The 18,009-nt window shown below is 30.8% G+C and overlaps 2 protein-coding genes across 2 annotated transcripts; both read left to right on the top strand.

The window, feature by feature from the left end:
* Positions 1 to 811: 811 nt before the first annotated feature.
* On the top strand, positions 812 to 4,264 carry LOC131598726 (glycosyltransferase BC10-like). The gene is made up of 2 exons (XM_058871310.1): positions 812 to 1,451; positions 3,559 to 4,264. The coding sequence occupies exons 1-2, from the start codon at positions 864 to 866 to the stop codon at positions 4,198 to 4,200; spliced, it is 1,230 nt and encodes a 409-aa protein (XP_058727293.1). The 5' UTR covers positions 812 to 863; the 3' UTR covers positions 4,201 to 4,264.
* A 9,370-nt stretch (positions 4,265 to 13,634) lies between these two features.
* Positions 13,635 to 17,094, top strand: LOC131598724 (protein SAR DEFICIENT 1-like). The gene is made up of 8 exons (XM_058871309.1): positions 13,635 to 13,773; positions 13,871 to 13,946; positions 14,042 to 14,189; positions 14,427 to 14,840; positions 15,146 to 15,306; positions 15,661 to 15,855; positions 15,944 to 16,043; positions 16,551 to 17,094. The coding sequence occupies exons 1-8, from the start codon at positions 13,688 to 13,690 to the stop codon at positions 16,805 to 16,807; spliced, it is 1,437 nt and encodes a 478-aa protein (XP_058727292.1). The 5' UTR covers positions 13,635 to 13,687; the 3' UTR covers positions 16,808 to 17,094.
* Positions 17,095 to 18,009: the final 915 nt, after the last annotated feature.

Here is an 18,009-nt window from a genome sequence, read left to right as displayed (position 1 = left end):
TAAGGCAAATTGCTTCTATTTTTACTCCTTAAATGATATTTAAGTATACTTGTCATATTTTTATTGGAAAATAGTAAGAACCAGACATATATAATTATACTTAAATTTTGTCCTTTTTTTATTCTATTAAATAATGTTTAATTTACTTTTTTTAATCTCTTAATATCACTCGATAGCATTTCCCTATTCTTTTATAATTTTGCTTAAAAAATATTGCTTAGAAAAATACCCATAGTAAATAAATTAAAAATTTATAAGGATGACTAATTACTTATGACATATAAATACGAATGTGGATATATATATATATATATATATATATATATATATATATATATATATATATATATATATATATATATATATATATATATATATATATATATATATATAAAATAATGATATTATTTATTTATTTTATAAATTAAAAACAAAGTTTAAAATATATATGATGTTTTATAATTCATCGATTTGTTATACTAAAAATCATGGTACATGTAAAACAATAAAACAAATATACTCACACAACTATAGAATCTTTATAGAGATTCTGTTGAAATCGTGAATATAGGAACGAATCCTATAATATTTCGCTCAAATTATATCCATCTACCTTGCTAATTCCGTTATTAAAATATATAATTAAAAGAAAAAATAGGGAACTATTGCTATTGTTTTGGTATCAATTGAAGTACTATCTATTTAAGGAAAGAATAAAATAAACTTCATCAATGCTCCCTCACATAAAGAGTATATAAAAACTCAATATACTTTAGTAATACATATAACATCACTTATATTTATGTTTTATTCTTCACACACAAATTCTCTCCCTCTCCCAATCTTAATTTTTTTTGTCCACCATGACCATGAAGAGTAGTAATGATCAACAAGGTATAACCTTATCAAATCTAAAGTTTTTCAATTCTCAACTATATCTCATCAATTTCTTTGGCCATATTCTTCTTTTTGGTTCTGGTTTACTCATTGGTATCACACTCACTTTTTTCCTCAAAAATTTTTCATTCAACTTTCAAATCCAACATTTCCAAGATCAATCTTTTACCTTAAACCCATCTTCCAATATTTCTCTTTCACCTCCAATCCCATCACATGATTGTTTGGTTATTAATAATAAAACAAATAACATTAGTTCAAATGGGTTGGGATATTTTTTTATGGTTCCAAGTGCAATGCATGATATGAATGAAGATGAATTATTTTGGAGAGCTTCAATGGTTCCTATGATTGGTGAACTTCCATTCAAGCAAACACCAAAGGTTGCATTTATGTTTTTGACAAAAGGTGCTGTTTTGTTGGCTCCTCTTTGGGAGAAATTCTTCAAAGGGAATGATGGGTTGTTTTCAATCTACATTCATCCAAATCCTTCTTTCAATGAAACGGCTTATGATCAAAGCTCTGTGTTTTATGATCGAAGAATTCCAAGCAAGGTATGTTATTCAAAATATTCTTTTTTTTTTTTTGTTCTTTCTAGGTTTTATACTTTTTATAATTTAGATTAAATATAAAATTATTTCTTTAGAAAAATAGCTATTTTTTTTATAAAGTATGTTTTTGATAGTGGACATCTTTTTTACTATATGGATATAAAAAAAACACTAATTTGGTATTCAATAATAAACTTTGAATATTCAAATTTGTTTATTTTATTTTATTGAAAAATATTTATATTTGACCAATTAGATATTTTTTATAGATTTTTATTACTCTAGAAATTATTTATTAATAAAAAAAACATGAATGTAAAAAATAATAATGGAATAAAATAGCTATATAAAAAATTTAGGTGTATATTAGTGGTTTTATTAAACAGTAAAACTTAGTCTTTTTTTTATTATTTAACTTTGACCAAATAGGTATTTGTATTTTCTATATTTGGTATTTTACTATAAAATTACTTACCATTTAAAAAAATTTAAAAATGAAATAAGAAGATTTATTTCCTCACCTTGTGTACTTATAGGCTAAGTAAACAGTCTTTGATTACACATATTTGTACCACATGTCATATATTCTTTAAAAAAATTAGATTACTATATTCTTCAAATTTTATATATATATATATATATATATATATATATATATATATATATATATATATATATATATATATATATATATATATATATATATATATATATATATATATATATATATATATATATATATATATATATATATATATATATATATATATAATTTTAATTTTAATTTATTATCTCCGGAATCTAAGCATATTCAAGATACTTGGCTTCGAATTGTTCATACCATAATATGATCAACAAATATTTTAATAAATAAATGAAGTCGGTAACATGTGAAACATAGTTTAATATATTATATTTCTGACATTATAACTTAGGAGTTAGCCTTATATATTTTTCTGGAAATTTTTTATTGTTAATCTTCATGTTCAACACTCAACATGCAAAAGTTAGTAATTTTTTAATATTCTTTTTGGTTGCTTCCATAATAGTTAAAGGAAAATATGATGCGCACTTTTCTTTGATTCCACTTCTTTTGCTGTTCAAAAGAAAATTCTATTCCTCATTTTTAAACTCACTTTTCTACACCCATCAATTTTTTCATAATTCCTTTCTTCATGTACTTTCTCTTTTGTCTCTTGCATTTCAAAAACTATTCTAGAGACAAAATATAATGTGTTTTCTTTTATTAAATCATTTTCTTGTAGATACCAACTTGTGTATTAGTAGCCAAAGCTTGCATACATCATATACAACAATAGAGTATATATTAGTTTGTTTCTATATAAGGTCCCATATACTAAAAAAATTAAATTAGAGTAATATTTTCAATATTCTAGCATACAGTACAATAATGTAAATAAATATTGTTCTTTCAACATCAACAACTTACTAATCATGTTTTATCTTTTGGGAAGCTAAATAATAGGTCAAAATAATATAAATTTTTCAATCTTTTATGTATATTTTTGTTTTCTTTTACTTCAATAAAAAATATTGGCGGTTTTTGTCTTGTCTTTGATTCTTATATTTTGATTTTAGTTATATAGTATTTATTTTATATAAAATGTCAACTATTTCGAAAGATTACTTTTCGATGCAGTTATATGTGAGAATTTTTTAATTTATCAATTTTTAATAGGTCAAAATAATATAATATTTTCAATCCTCTATGTATATTTTTGTTTTGTTTCACTTCAATAAAAAAAATATATTAGCGGTATTTGTTTTGTTTCACTTCAATAAAAAAAATATATTAGCGGTTTTCGTCTTATCTTTGATTCTTTTATATATTTTGATTTAAGTTATATAATATTTATTTTATATAAAATATCAACTATTTCGAAACTTTTATATATTTTGATTTAAGTTATATAATATTTATTTTATATAAAATATCAACTATTTCGAAAGATTATTTTTTAATGCAGTTATATGTGAGAATGTTTTAATTTATCATTTTTTTTAAATTCAAAATATGAAAAAAAATATTTTATTCTTCAATAATTAAAGCAAAAAGCAAAAACATATAATTTTTCTTTTGTTGATGCAGGAGGTAGTGTGGGGTGAAAATAGCATGATAGAAGCTGAGAGACGTCTATTAGCAAATGCATTGCTTGATTTCTCAAACCAACGTTTTGTATTACTATCAGAAGCATGCATACCATTATTCAATTTCTCCACAATCTACAATTACCTAATGAATTCAAAACAAACCTTTGTAGAAGCCAAAGACATAGAAGGCTATGTTGGACGTGGAAGATATAGAAACCCAATGAAACCATTGATTTATCTTTCACAATGGAGAAAAGGGTCACAATGGTTTCAAATAGATCGATTTCTTGCACTTCAAGTAATCTCAGATGAAACCTATTTTTCTGTGTTTAAAAAATATTGCAACCCTCCATGCTATAGTGATGAGCATTACTTGCCAACAATGGTGAGTATTATGTTTTGGGAGAGGAATTCTAATAGAACTTTGACTTGGGTTGATTGGTCAAAAGGTGGACCCCATCCTTCAAAATTTATAAGACCACAAGTGACTTGGGAGTTTTTGGAAGGGTTGAGATTTGGAAGCACTTGTGAGTACAATGGAGAGACAACAAATATTTGTCATTTGTTTGCAAGGAAGTTTACTACTAATGCTTTGGATAGATTGCTTAGATTTGCTCCAAAGTTGATGCAATTCAATTGATTTTACATTGAACATATGTACTTTTTGATTTTTCCATTGATCTAAATTGTTTGTGGTATTTTTTCACCTTAGATGAACCACCAAATTTAATGATTTATGAATAAATTCAAGGGCACTTGACAATTTGGCCCTTTCTTTTTCTTATAGGTTATAGTTTTGCTCTTCTTTTGACTTATTATGTATAGTACCATAGTTTATTGGGCTATTCTCTTATATTTTTAACAAATTTATTATGTATTCTATAAGTTTATTGAGTGATAACCTCTATATTTAATCAAGTTTTCCTATTATATTATGTTTTTAAATGTTTTCGAATGGACAAATCTTTTACGATATAATTTCTTTTGCTATTTATTGTTTTGATTAAATATTTTCTTATTAGTTAGAACCGGTGCTTAATTAGTCAAAGAATTAGCCTTTTTCTCTAACAAACATTATTAATGGGCTTATAAATAGAACTGAGCCCATCTTGTAATAATCAAGAATTAACAGAATAATGTTTCTATCAATTTTTTTCTTTGTTTCGTTATGCAAATTATCATCCCTTTGCTAAATGTTATTGTGATATCAAGGGTTTAAGATTGCTCTAATATCTTCGTATCCATATTCTTTAAGTGTTTTCAATTCATTGCATGAGACATATAACTAGGGGATATAACTAGGGGTAGGGGCGGCAAAACAGGTCCGGTCTGTTGGGCATATCTGTTTGCCTGCACTTTAGTGTGGGGCCGACCCAGGGTTTAAGTCTTCACCCTCTAATGTGTCCGCCCCGCTTTGTTTTCTACGCGGGCTATTGCGGACACTTGAATTTATATAAATTTTTGCGTTTTTAGGCTTAAAAGGGGTAGTCTCCGCGGGCTTTTTCCACCCCAACCTCACTTTTTTGCGAAGCGAGGCTAGATTTATTAGACCTGCATCCTCAACTAAGCCCGCCTGTCTCGTTTTTTTAGGACTTTTGCGAGACAGACTTAAACAGGACGGGCATGCCCGTTTGTCACCCCTACATATAACAATAGTATCTCATCTCTTTTATCAGTTACACATTAAAAAACTAATTTTCATTTTCATCTTTGATTTCTCTCTCTTCGCTTCAAATCTATGATTTTCTCTCGTTTCATATTCATCAATGGTTATTGTCTTGAGCCAGTCATATCCCCCTTGATTCGGCCCCATCCCTATTGGTCCGACGATACTGAGACGAATCACTCTGGGTTCGAACATACCAGTTAATCACTCAATCGACTCCTAAAATATTATCCTAACCATTGGAATATCATGTACTCAGCTACAAGAGATCTATGCCTTAAGCATATCCAACGATCTTCAACTTTTTGCATCATAAAGATATCGATGTAGTTATTTTTCTTCCATATATATACGAGAATGTGTCATTTCAGGTAAAAAATTTCAAACAAAATTTGAATAATATCTCATTACTCATATACTGACTTAAGCGCGAAGTTCTAACCTTACAGGTACACCCCCGCTCTATCGTACTGTAAGTTTTTCTACGCCCATGGGAATCGATTACTGATTCCCACTTTCCATAAAGAAAAACGCGTTCTCTATGCGAAGAAAGTTTCCTACCGGAAAAAAGTGCGCATAGGTGGTAACCTCTCTGAAGATGCTCAAGAAAATAGATCTAGGTCTTCATCTTTCATCTTTGATCGAAGCATTTTGAAGCGTCACAACATCCAACACTCCATCACCTCTTGATTGCTTCTTGCTATATGTTGATCTAGGGGTTTACACAATCGATCGATCAAGGTTAGGATTCCTGGATGTGGAAAAGATTGACGGAATTGTGAACTTGGATTTACCTTTAGTTATCGCGGTTGGTATCGATGATCTAACCCTGACGGGATTCTCAGTAGACGACTGAAGATCTTGTAACATATTTATGAAGATGCATTGGAATCGTTAAGCCTTCAGCGGATAAACCTTTACCCGCTCGAAGAGAAAAAGTTTGTTAGCCTTCAACGATTCAACTACTCATCCTTGTGGAGCGATAGATCTGGCACTATCAATTGGAGAGGGAATGAACCAGAGAATAATAACTCTCTCGTTCCTTGTGGTACAGTGCAAGATCGCCTTCAAATGCATTCTAAAAAGGCTCTTCTTTGGCGAAACTGGACGTAGTTGCTTCTACATTCCATTTGAAGATAGCATATCACGACGAGAAAGGAGCACAAGTCAATGTAAGGAAGATCTATGAGAAGCAAGGAGAATCCAGATGGAAATTTGTGAAGGCATTCTTACGTTGGCTCCAAAGAGTAATGGCGAGCTTGATCTCAACGTATGCTAAGGAGAATTCGGACTTACCCTAGACAGTGAGTTTGAACTCATGCACCTAGGAGATAATCTGGTAGATCATTTAATATCGTGTTCGGGATTTCTCCCGAGGTAACGTGATGACTTATTGTCAAGTGTACCTATAATGTGGAGGTAATACTTAAAGAGATAGTCTCCACATGAATTTCTATTTAACAAAACTACGATTGTGTGAATATTACAAGTAACTATTGGGGGGTTTTAAAGTTTTAATGTGAAAATTAAACTTGTTCTGAAATTAATGCGAGAAAGCGACTAGGTTTTATGTGAATCCCTAGTTTATTCCCTGTTGATATTTAATACATTATATGAATGGTAATGTCGTTATATTTTAATGGTGAATTAAAAAAACAAGTGTACCTAATCCCTCAGTGTATAACTCACCAACTTCTACACGAGGTATCATATCCCTATTCAACTAACATAAGTGAAGTTAGACGTTGTTACAGTATGTTAATTCAAATGCCACTACTAGTGCTACCCTATCCTTATTCAACCTACGAAAGTATATTAATTTCCAAAGTTTAAACTCATAGGCTTAAGGTTAGAGATCCCTACTGGTCTAAGATTATATTATCAACGCGGCCACAAATAATAAGCATTATGAAAAAATGAAAATAAATAAAAGTATAACTTCAATTATTCATATAACATCAAATTAAACATGTGATCCAATAGGTTCCAAACAAGTTCTTCAAACAAAAACAAATCTATAGGAGTTTAGCTACTCATAATGATACAAAGAAATACTAATAAATAAGATGAAAATATATAGCATGTGAAATCCTTGAAGAGTTTGGTCTGTAATGGCTTCCATTTCTCCCAAAATCGTCCTCCCGGTACCTTTTGTCATCACTTCAGTCAAAATTGTAGAACCCTTGAAAAGATGGTGAAATTCCCCTTTTAAATTTTCTTGAACGCGTAAGAAAGGCCAAGAATAAAGGCCCATCACACCCACGATGAGAATTATCGCACCTGCGATGACTTTTATCGTGCCCGCTTCTTTGGCACTTTTGCTACATATTTGACTAAAATTGCTCCAAATTCTTGTTGAAAACATATAATGACAGACTGTCATCACAACCCCAAATTTAATCAGTTTCTTATCCTCAAGTAATTTGCATGCAACTATACATTTCAACAGAAAATCAAAGTGCTACTATAACCAATGAACATCACCTTTCCGTATTTTTGTTACCTGATAATCATTTCGGCTCCAAACTTCAATCAAGAAAATTCAGAAAAATTCCTTCAACATGCCAAGTACTCAACCCGTTTATTTTTTCACCATTATTTCACTCAAACTGACAGGGTAATATCTCAATCAACGTGCAAAAAGAATTTTATATTGAACTAGAAAATTTTCAAATAAAGTTTATCAAAGTAATCAAAACACACACTATATGAGGACTTTCTCGTTTGTAACGAGGCGTATGTTCGAGTAGGATAATTTGGGGAAAGTAGGCTTAAATCTTTGGAGTTAGGTACCTAGTTCTCCTTCTTTTATCATATCAACTCTTTTCCTGATTTATCGGTACTAGAGATTTGCATTTTAATGGTCCTTACTATTATATTTTGTTGGAACATGTTTGGTTCTACATCTACATTCCTCAAGTTTATTTCAATATTTTCCAAAATTTTGAACTCAGGGGGAGCTTGCAAACCTCACTCTGAATGTTTAAACTAAGAAGATTTTTGAAAGTCTTAAACTTAGGGAGAGATTACAAACCTAACTTTGTTTTTTATTTGATCATTCATTAAATTTTTTATTAAAATACTTGTGATTGTGATCATCAAAAAGGGGGAGATTGTTGGAACAAGTTTGGTTCTACATCTATATTTCTTAACTTTTGAATATAAAAAAGTATAGAGAATGTTTTTTTACTAATCGTTTCATTAAGTGTGAAGAATTTGAAGCTGGGAAAAATGACTTTGGACTCTAGACAAAGCTGGACAAAACATACTCTAGACTCTAGACTAAGAAGATTCTGAACTCTGAGTAAAACAAACTCTGGACTCTGGATATTCAAAGTTAAAATACAAATAAGTGTTCATCTGGATTTTCAAGATAACACATATAAATCATATAGCCATATTGACTATGATATCGCAAGCCTCTTTCTCATTAGACTCTGAAGTCTAAATCTACAAGGCTCTGAATTCTGATCAAGCTTTAAGTCATCTTAAATATGAAGCCAATGATTGAAAGAATATTCTTGGAGATAGTAAATTTAAGAGGCAAAATCAAATATTCCCATAAAGGAAAAATATGCTGAGAAACCTTAAAGGATAATACTACTAACAAATCTCCATGTTTTGCGGCTCAACCTCGCACCACTACTACAACTGTGAAATTGATGAAGTTTCCATTTCCACTCACTAAAGATACTATTCATCATCTTTCAATTCCATCCTCCAATAGTACTGTTTATAATCTATTCAAAGTCCTTTACATTTTCTTTACGATTTTAGTTGAACCTTTTACTTTTCAGTCAAACTTATCTTCCTTTGCCCTTTTATCTTTACAAACAAGTCTTTTACATTTATGCATTGTCTTTCAAGATTATCTAACACCTTAGTGTCTAGAAAACCTAAAGCAACACACAAAAAACTACACGCATATGTCCAAGGGTAAACACACGCGCAGATGATTTCAACCGCTCTTGGATTTGGAGAAGGTGCGGTGCGGAGCGGAAAAAAGGTTTCCGAAAAACCATAACGCATCAAGTTAATGCATACCATGTCATATGCGCATGCAATAAGATGTTCCATTTCCGGGAATCTTATCCATTGCGAAACCGGTGTGTAGGCGTCCCCCAAGGGACAAGAGCTTCATTTACCGTTTCAAATTTGTTTTCGTCTCTAAATACCCGCGTGTACGAGTATTTATGGTCCACCAACTCTTTGATAAGATCATAACGGACAAGATCATGGGCATCCTCTCCCTTACCAAGCAAAGTCGATACGGCCCGAAATACGCAATTACTGTCCCCCGCCACATTGACGATCTGGTCGATGTATTTATGCATAAAAATCGACATCTCGTCAACAAATGACATTTTTGGAACAATTTGCATCTCTTCGATTGATGGAGCAATAGGTGTTGGAATCGGAGTAGGTGAGTTGGGAAAGCGTTTGTCGACGTGCTCACAATATGAAGGAGACCGTGTTGTCGAGTTGTCATTTGGCATAGACTTCACTTTCTCCGGAGCATCCTTTGTCTTAACGGGTAGAGACAGAGGTTTCATGTCGGTTGTTTCGGGAAATCCAATCCTCCACAATTTTTCTTTGATGTATAATTTTGTGTTGTCATCGGTCTTCGAAAACCTCTCTTGTATCGCCTCCAATTTGAAAATAATAGAGATATTCAAATCTTCTTCGACACAACCATCATCATCAAAAGTAAGTCTCTTCCAATGAGGAGTGATTTCATTCATTGTTATTGGCTCACCTAGTCTCACTTTTTTTAGCAATAGAACAAGCACACGGGAGACCATACGTGATAGTAGTAGTGCAACCACGCTTTGTGCTATCGCCACCAATTGTTTCACCTCGTTTTGCCTCGTGAAAGATATAATTCAATCCGGCCCAAGATACATTGCCGATCAGTTAAGAGTAAAGGATGTTGTTCTTAAATCGATGCTCCAAAACCGTAATGCTCCTACCGAACGAGGTTTGTATTTCATTGTGTTGGTTCGAAATCATGTGATTTATGGTGTCCCATGATTTACACAAATCACCCTTGCTATCACATAGCCAATTTTTCAAAGTAGAATGTGCCGACTCAACTCTATTGGTGGTTGTATTCCCAAGGTGTCGAAACTTATCAGTCCATGCACAAACAAACTTCTCCTTCACTTTGTGAAGAATGGTGCTTTCGATGTATTTTAATAAATCGAGATATTTTTCACATATTTTCTGAAATTGCAATACGGCATCGGCATACACTTCGGGCTTCACCACTTTCCCACCTTCGGTCGCTACTTGTTTCGTCCTCACAGCGGATTTAACCTTACTTCTCACATTACATGATATGTGATATCGACAAAGTAATGCATTGGAAAAAGGAAATACCTTTGCAACCGCATTCATCAAAGCGGGGCCGCGGTCCGTAACAGTCTCCTTAGGCATCTCGACTTGTTTTTTCAAAAGTGAGCGACACACCTCCAAGGCCCACCTAAAATTATCCTCTTTTTCACACTCCAAAAAAACAAAACCAACGGCAAATGTCTTCTCGGTGGATGTAACACCGACCATCTCGAATAATAGGAGTTGATACTTGTTGGTCTTGTAGGTAGAATCGAGAAGGAGCACTGTCGAGAAAGTGTTGAACAACTTTATGGAATTCGGATGAGTCCAAAAAATATCTCGGACCGTAACCTCTTCATTGCAATTTCTGTACCGCACCACGTATTTGTTATCATCCAACGTTTTCAACAAATGTTGCATCTCGCTCCTATCTCCCTTACTCGCCTTTTTATTACGGTATCGTTGATTATACACTTGCCTTATATTTGATATGTTGTCGGGTTCCTTCCTTTTCAATGTGGCAAGTATATTTTTCGGTTGGACAAAAATCAAGGACATGTCTTTAATAAATGCCTTCTCAACTGGATTGAGCCGACATGCAATAGGATGACCTTGTAATTTTGCGCAAAAATCATGGTTATGCAAACCACAAAGAACAGAGCATCTCCACTTCGTGCTAGCCAACATGTAACAACGGGTTTTAAATGGACACTCGCATTTTCTAGTACTTGTGTCGTCGTCTCTTTTAAAATTCTTTAGAGGAGGATGGTATTTCCCGCTTCTTTCGCACAATATTGTTATAAATGGGTTTCTTATTGCCGTACCATTATCCAATCTTCCTATCACCACACCAAAACCAAGGTTAGTAGCGTTCCTTCGAATCCATGTTAACATGCTTTCACGATCATCAAAGTCTTGCTTACTACGAAAGTCACCTCCAACATCTACTACATTTGCGACTACCCCATCGATACTCGTACAAACATCGACTAAAGTAGCTAATTCTCTTGAAATATTATCGGGGTGCACCATACCTATTTGCAAACAATTGCCAAAATAACACAGAATTACATAACTGCTGGAAAAAACAACTCAGTGATTTTTCCGTAGATGCACATATGAAACTGTTCATCTTCAACACGTTCCGTAGATGCATCTACGGAAGCACTTTTTTCAAAAGAATTAGATGCATAATGTGAACAATGTAGTGGTTGAAGATGGATATTTACCTGAAATTCAGACTCCTCTTGCTCCCTTTGATTTGTTGCACCAAAAAGTTTAAGTGTTGGAGTGAAATAAGGTATTGATGATGTAGGGTTTTTAGGGTGTGGAGTATGAAAAGTTTGAAAAAATGAAACAATGGGTGGAGTGATCATTCTGGTTCAAACTATATCAGACACTTCTGTAGATGCATCTACGGAACAATGTGGCGCTAAGCATTTTCGTAGATGCATCTACGGAAGCTTCCCTTAACTGATTTTTATGTGTATTTTTTCCCCATATACACTAATTTATTATGTTCCGTAGATGCATCTACGGAAGGAATCCAATTTTTTTTAAATATGAAGTGCTTCGAGATGTGTATATACGAAAACTGAGGACAAGAAATTGAAATTTTGCGTGGTGTATAAAATAAACCTGAGTTGATCGAAAAATAGTCTAATATAATTATAATTAGAAGCTAAGTAATTACAAGTAAGTTTCTTGTTTTCTTACCTCAACATTCAAAGGCTTTTGGTGAAGTCGAGAAACAATATATAATTTTTTAATCAAGTTGCCCTAACACGTATTTCTATCCTTCCTAGAAACATGTAGTTTGACTAAGCAGGTAATCATCCAAGTGTCAAACCACAAACAAAACAGACATAACAAGCTGAAAGCAACTTCATGAAAATTGTCTTTAAGATATAGAATGATGAACAAAACAAAAATATCTTAGAATTAAATGGTCTTATATAAGATAGTTATTATATGATCATACCTTTCTCTTAGTCAAAAATATATATGATCATACGTTATTCCGTATACCATTTAGTCACAACTCACAATCACTAAATAGTTTTATATTGTAAAATTTAATTGCCACGAAAGAATTATTCACGACTTCGATAAAAAAAAAAAATTTGTGAAAGTTTTTGTTAACTTGTGAAACCTTGTGATAGAAGTTTCTATAATTCGAAATGATATGACATTAAAATTAAAAAAATATGAAATCCTATTAAATTGTTTCTATTATTTACATGAGCTTTAGGGGACTTTTATACAAGCAATGGTGACTGATTTAGAGAAAAATATCTAATAGAAAAACTAACTCCCTAAGAGTTTAAAATGTAAATAAATAAATTTAAATTTAAATTACAATTTAACAGTTTTGTTTGATAAAATTAATATAACTAAAATAGTACATACCTGAGACCAAACGAAATTATAGAGAATAAATTAGGTGATATTAGATAATCCCATAGGTTGAATTATATTATATTATATGTTATGTAATTTTTTAGTTTGATTTTAGTTTCTATAAATATTTTATGATTAATTTTCTTAATTCTTGGTCTTATATTTCAATCTTTACAAAATTAATTTATATTAAAATGGACATTTAGTAGAACAATACAATGACACTGACACACTTACACTATCATCTAATAAAAATTCATCATTCAATTATGACATATAATTAATTAAAAATATAACACAATTATTTTACACATTTTTTAGTGCATCTTATTTTTTCTAAAAGTATATAATATTATGGAATAGTTTTATTTACTCAAAAAAAGTTATATTTAAAAAGGGTAATATTAAATAGTTTTATTTGTTGACTTTTGATGCATATAGCGTATATTTCCTTGTCCTCTTGATCTATATGTCAAGTCGTCACATCTTTTATGATAATATTATATTCAACAACGCTGTTAATTTTGGGCTATCTATTCTATTTTCTTGGATATTTCCTCCGACATTCTAAGAAGCTTCGGATTATTACTTTATGTTCATTATTATTTAGTCAATAAATTTTTTTAGTATAAATATCAAATTATTATACAACCTTCGCTTCTCTATTCTCACCTTCATCAATTTCTCATATTACAACACACCAAAACCTTATACTCTTTGAATCAAAATGGCTACTAAAAGATTCTTTGATGATTCTGATGATCAAGATCAAGATCATCCAAACGACAAAAGAATGAAACCTACTTTAGCTTCGTATGAATTTCCTACCTTTCTTCTTGAGAATCATCATTCATACATATTTTGATTCATTATTTATAATATGAATGATATGTTGAATTTTTCTTGGCAGTGTAATTGAAAAAGCAGTAAAAATGCAAAACATGCAGAACCTTTTAGTAGGTTTGGAACCTTTTCTTAAAAGAGTGGTTAGTAAAGTTTTACCATTATTTATATGAGTTAAAGTATATATAAACCTTATACTCCTTATTTATTGATTATTATATATGATTCATTTTGTTAGGTGAGTGAAGAGATGGATAAAGCAATAAGAAAGTCTTTTCCATGTTCCATTAATAGGTCACCTTCTTTAAGCATTCAAGCACCAAATGATCAACAATCAACCTTGCAACTCTCATTCAACCAAAAAGTTCCCCTCAAAATTTTCACAGGTACTAATAATCAGCAATTTTGATTGGTACAGGTGTTACAATACTGATTGTCGTCGTCATAGTGTGAATTAACTGCAATTTTTTTTATCATAAAAAACAGTGAATAACAGTATCAGTATCAGTATAACTATCAATACCTTCCAAGATTGTTTTAAAAAGAAATTGAAAGGTATCTTTTAAGATTTGAAAGTTAAACTATTACGACGGAGTTAACTATATATGTTCTAATTTTTGTAGGTTGTAGAATACTTGACATTGAAGGCAACCCAATGAGCATAATTCTTGTTGAAAAAACCAACAATAACCAAATTGTTCCAACTAGTCTTCCTTACCCTATAAAGCTAGAGATTGTGGTTCTAGATGGAGATTTTCCACTTGAAGAAAAAGAGAATTGGACTAGTGAGGAATTCAATGGAAAAATAGTGAAGGAAAGATCTGGGAAGAGACCATTACTTGCTGGAGAAATGAACCTTCCTATGAGAGATGGAGTTGCAGCAATTGGAGATATAGAATTCACTGATAATTCTAGCTGGATAAAGAGTAGAAAGTTTAGAGTTGCAGTGAAGGTTATTCATCATGGGAAAAATCAAAGTGTTAGAATTCAAGAAGCAATGACTGAGGCATTTGTTGTTATGGATCATCGAGGAGAATGTAAGTCTTATCTTCAACTTGGTATAATATAAATTAAAATTATTACCAGAGTTGTCTCATGTTTTTGAAGACCCTGTATAGATTAGCTATAGTTTATTTATGACGAAATAGAGATCTTATTTAATTAATATTTAAGTTGATAAATAATTTATTAGCCCTATTTATGTATAGTTTAATCCTGAAAATTTTGAGGCTCCACGCAGTAGCTTGTCGTCTTGCACACCCTCAAAGACAGCTCTCGTTATTACATGTTGTTGAATATCTAAATTTTGTTTGTTACTGGCATTTGTTTTATGAATATGAAGTATACAAAAAACACTACCCACCAATGCTTGATGATGAATTGTGGCGGCTAGAAAAAATAGGAAAAGATGGAGCTTTTCACACAAGAATGAATTCTGAAGGGATCAAAACAGTGCAAGACTTTCTCAAATTAGCTGTTGTTGATACTCATAAACTAAGAAAGGTATTTTTATCTTTAAGGTACATTTTTACTGCATGCATGCATTCACGCATTTGGAGTATTAATGATCGTTCAAATTAAGATTGGACGATTTTGATTTAAGTTGTTAATTTTGATTTATAATAAAAATAAAATTTGTATTTTTCTTGATCATTAGAATTTTGATAGAATAATCACTAATTTTCTAAATGCGTGAATCTGTGAGTTATCTGATCGCATAGAATTCAATGTAGTGTTCCTATTTATAATTTATATTATTATATTGTATGTGTCAAAAAAATATATTAAACTTTTATATATGAAAAATTATATGCACTGATTACTTTTTCTTTTATTGTTGAATTATTTTGAAATCAGATTTTGGGCGTTGGAATGTCAGATAAAATGTGGGAAGTGACATTTAAGCATGCAATGACTTGTGAGATGGGAAGCAAGATCTATATATACCGTGAACCTCAGCTTGTAATATTTCTGAATCCAATATGCAAATTAATTAAAGCTAATATCAATGGACATGAATTTTCCAGCAGAGGGTTGAGCCAAATCAATAAGGTACAATATATTAATTTATTGATTAGTATACTATATGCTAGCTAGTTATTGGTGGTACTTTATCTCATTTTAATTTCTATATGTGTAGAGCTATATAGACAAATTGGTTAAAGAAGCATACACAAAATGGGATGAGTTGGAGGAAATTGATGTGGTTTTAAATGATAACATTGCTTTGTTGAACCAAGGTATGTTCAATTAATTGCTTTGATAATTAACATTAGGGTGAAAAATTGAAACCAATCGAACCAAATTATAGTAAAAATTTACTCGAATTGAATCAACCGTTTTAATTTACTAAGAACCGAATTGAACCAAAATTATTGGTTTGGTATATCGTTTCGAATTCTGAACTGTATCAAATTGATAGAAGACAATTTTTCTCAAATCAAAGCATTTATCAAATAACCGAACCGTTAAATTATTTTTCAATTTTTTTAAAAATATTTAAATTGTTTTAAGCATTTTTTTTATTTTTAGTTTTGGTGTGGTTCGGTTCAGTTTTAGTTTGATACATTCGATTTTAGAACTATTTATACATATAATGGTTTGATTCACTAACCAAACAAAACGGTTAAATTATTTTAACTTCAGTTCGATTCGGTTTAATTTTGATATTTTTTAACACCGCTTATTAACATTACATTTTTCCATTAATAGTAATTTATTAATGTTTATGTGATGTTTTTTTATAGGTGATCAAATTGTGGAACATTTTCCAAATAATAATCAAGGATCAGTAGTTACAACACATCATCAGAATATTGCTAGCTATGTACCAAGTAATAAAGCACAAATGGGAGGCTCTGAGTGGTTATTGAATCAAGCCTATGCCACAACATCATTTGCAAATGATTTCTCTTATGCCTTTTCAGGTTTACAATCAGATGGAGAAATTACACCTTCAGGTTCAGGTCTTAGCGACAATGATGGTGTCACAAGGCATCTTTAGATATATTAAATTCCTATATGTTTTGTATATATAGTAGGCAAACTGTGAAGTATTTGACACTTCACATCCAAAACATGTATAAGATACTTATATAGGTGTCCGACGCGACACGACACTAGGAGTAATAGTTTTACATTTATATATTTTATCGTCAAATTATTTTGGTATTAACTAGGGTTGGATAATCAGTCTGATGGACCAAAATCGAGTTCAAAACTTAAATCCGACTTAAATTACGGTTTTATTTTTAAGATGTAATTTCAACCGAAAAATTTTAATTTTTAACAAATTCAATTAAATTGATTTGATGAATAAATTGGATGAATTTCATCGGTTTAATATTTATTGGAAGTAAATCCATACAAGTGATCCATTTTTATAAAATTCACAAACATTTGTTTTTCTAAAAAAATATTAAAATTTTAGAATAGCCCAAACGAAGGGCTATTTTTTATTTACTGAAAAATTTATTATTACTTTATAACATTTTCAATATCATTTGACATTAATTTGGTCATTATCATACTTTAAATCAAAAGTTAAATAATATTCAAAATTTTATATTGCATGTTGTGAGTATAAATATCACAAGTAAATTATAAAAATATTAGTAGTTTGACAATATTATGAATCCTATTTTAATAATGGGCATTCCCTATAGTAATAATTAATTTGTTGGAAGTTTCTCCAAATTTATTTTGGATCTTGGTGTAAAGTTGTCATGAAGTTGGAAGAAAACTAGGTTTTCAAACCTTAAAAATTTTGCTAAGTGTCGGACATTCATGAACCCATATCTCTCAAATGATTTTTTTTTGGGAAAAAGTTATATGTGACAAAAATATTGTATGGACTAAGATCTACAACTTTTACGTTGGAAGATTTTTCAGTATCTTTTTGGATTTTGAAGTTACTTGCACATGAAGTAATGGCTAAAAAGACTTGAAAAACACTTAAAATTTCTAAGTGTTTTTGAATCTTCCAACTTTGACTTTTGTTGCCTTTTGATTCTTGATTGATTTTCTTGATTTTTCTTGATCAAATGACTTCAATAATCATATATTCATGTTTTTTATCTTCAAAAGTCCATAGTTGACCAAATTTTCCCAAAGTCAAAGGTAGTCTTGAACAATTGAATTTTTTTGATGAATTGCATTCTTGTGGATTTCAATTGAACCAAGCTCTTCTCCTCAAATAAATGATAT

This window comes from Vicia villosa, linkage group LG4 (assembly GCF_029867415.1).
Source record: "Vicia villosa cultivar HV-30 ecotype Madison, WI linkage group LG4, Vvil1.0, whole genome shotgun sequence".
Classification (NCBI taxonomy): domain Eukaryota; kingdom Viridiplantae; phylum Streptophyta; class Magnoliopsida; order Fabales; family Fabaceae; genus Vicia; species Vicia villosa.
The sequence above is the reverse complement of the archived record's forward strand: the minus strand, read 5'-3'. Positions and strand labels throughout refer to the sequence as shown.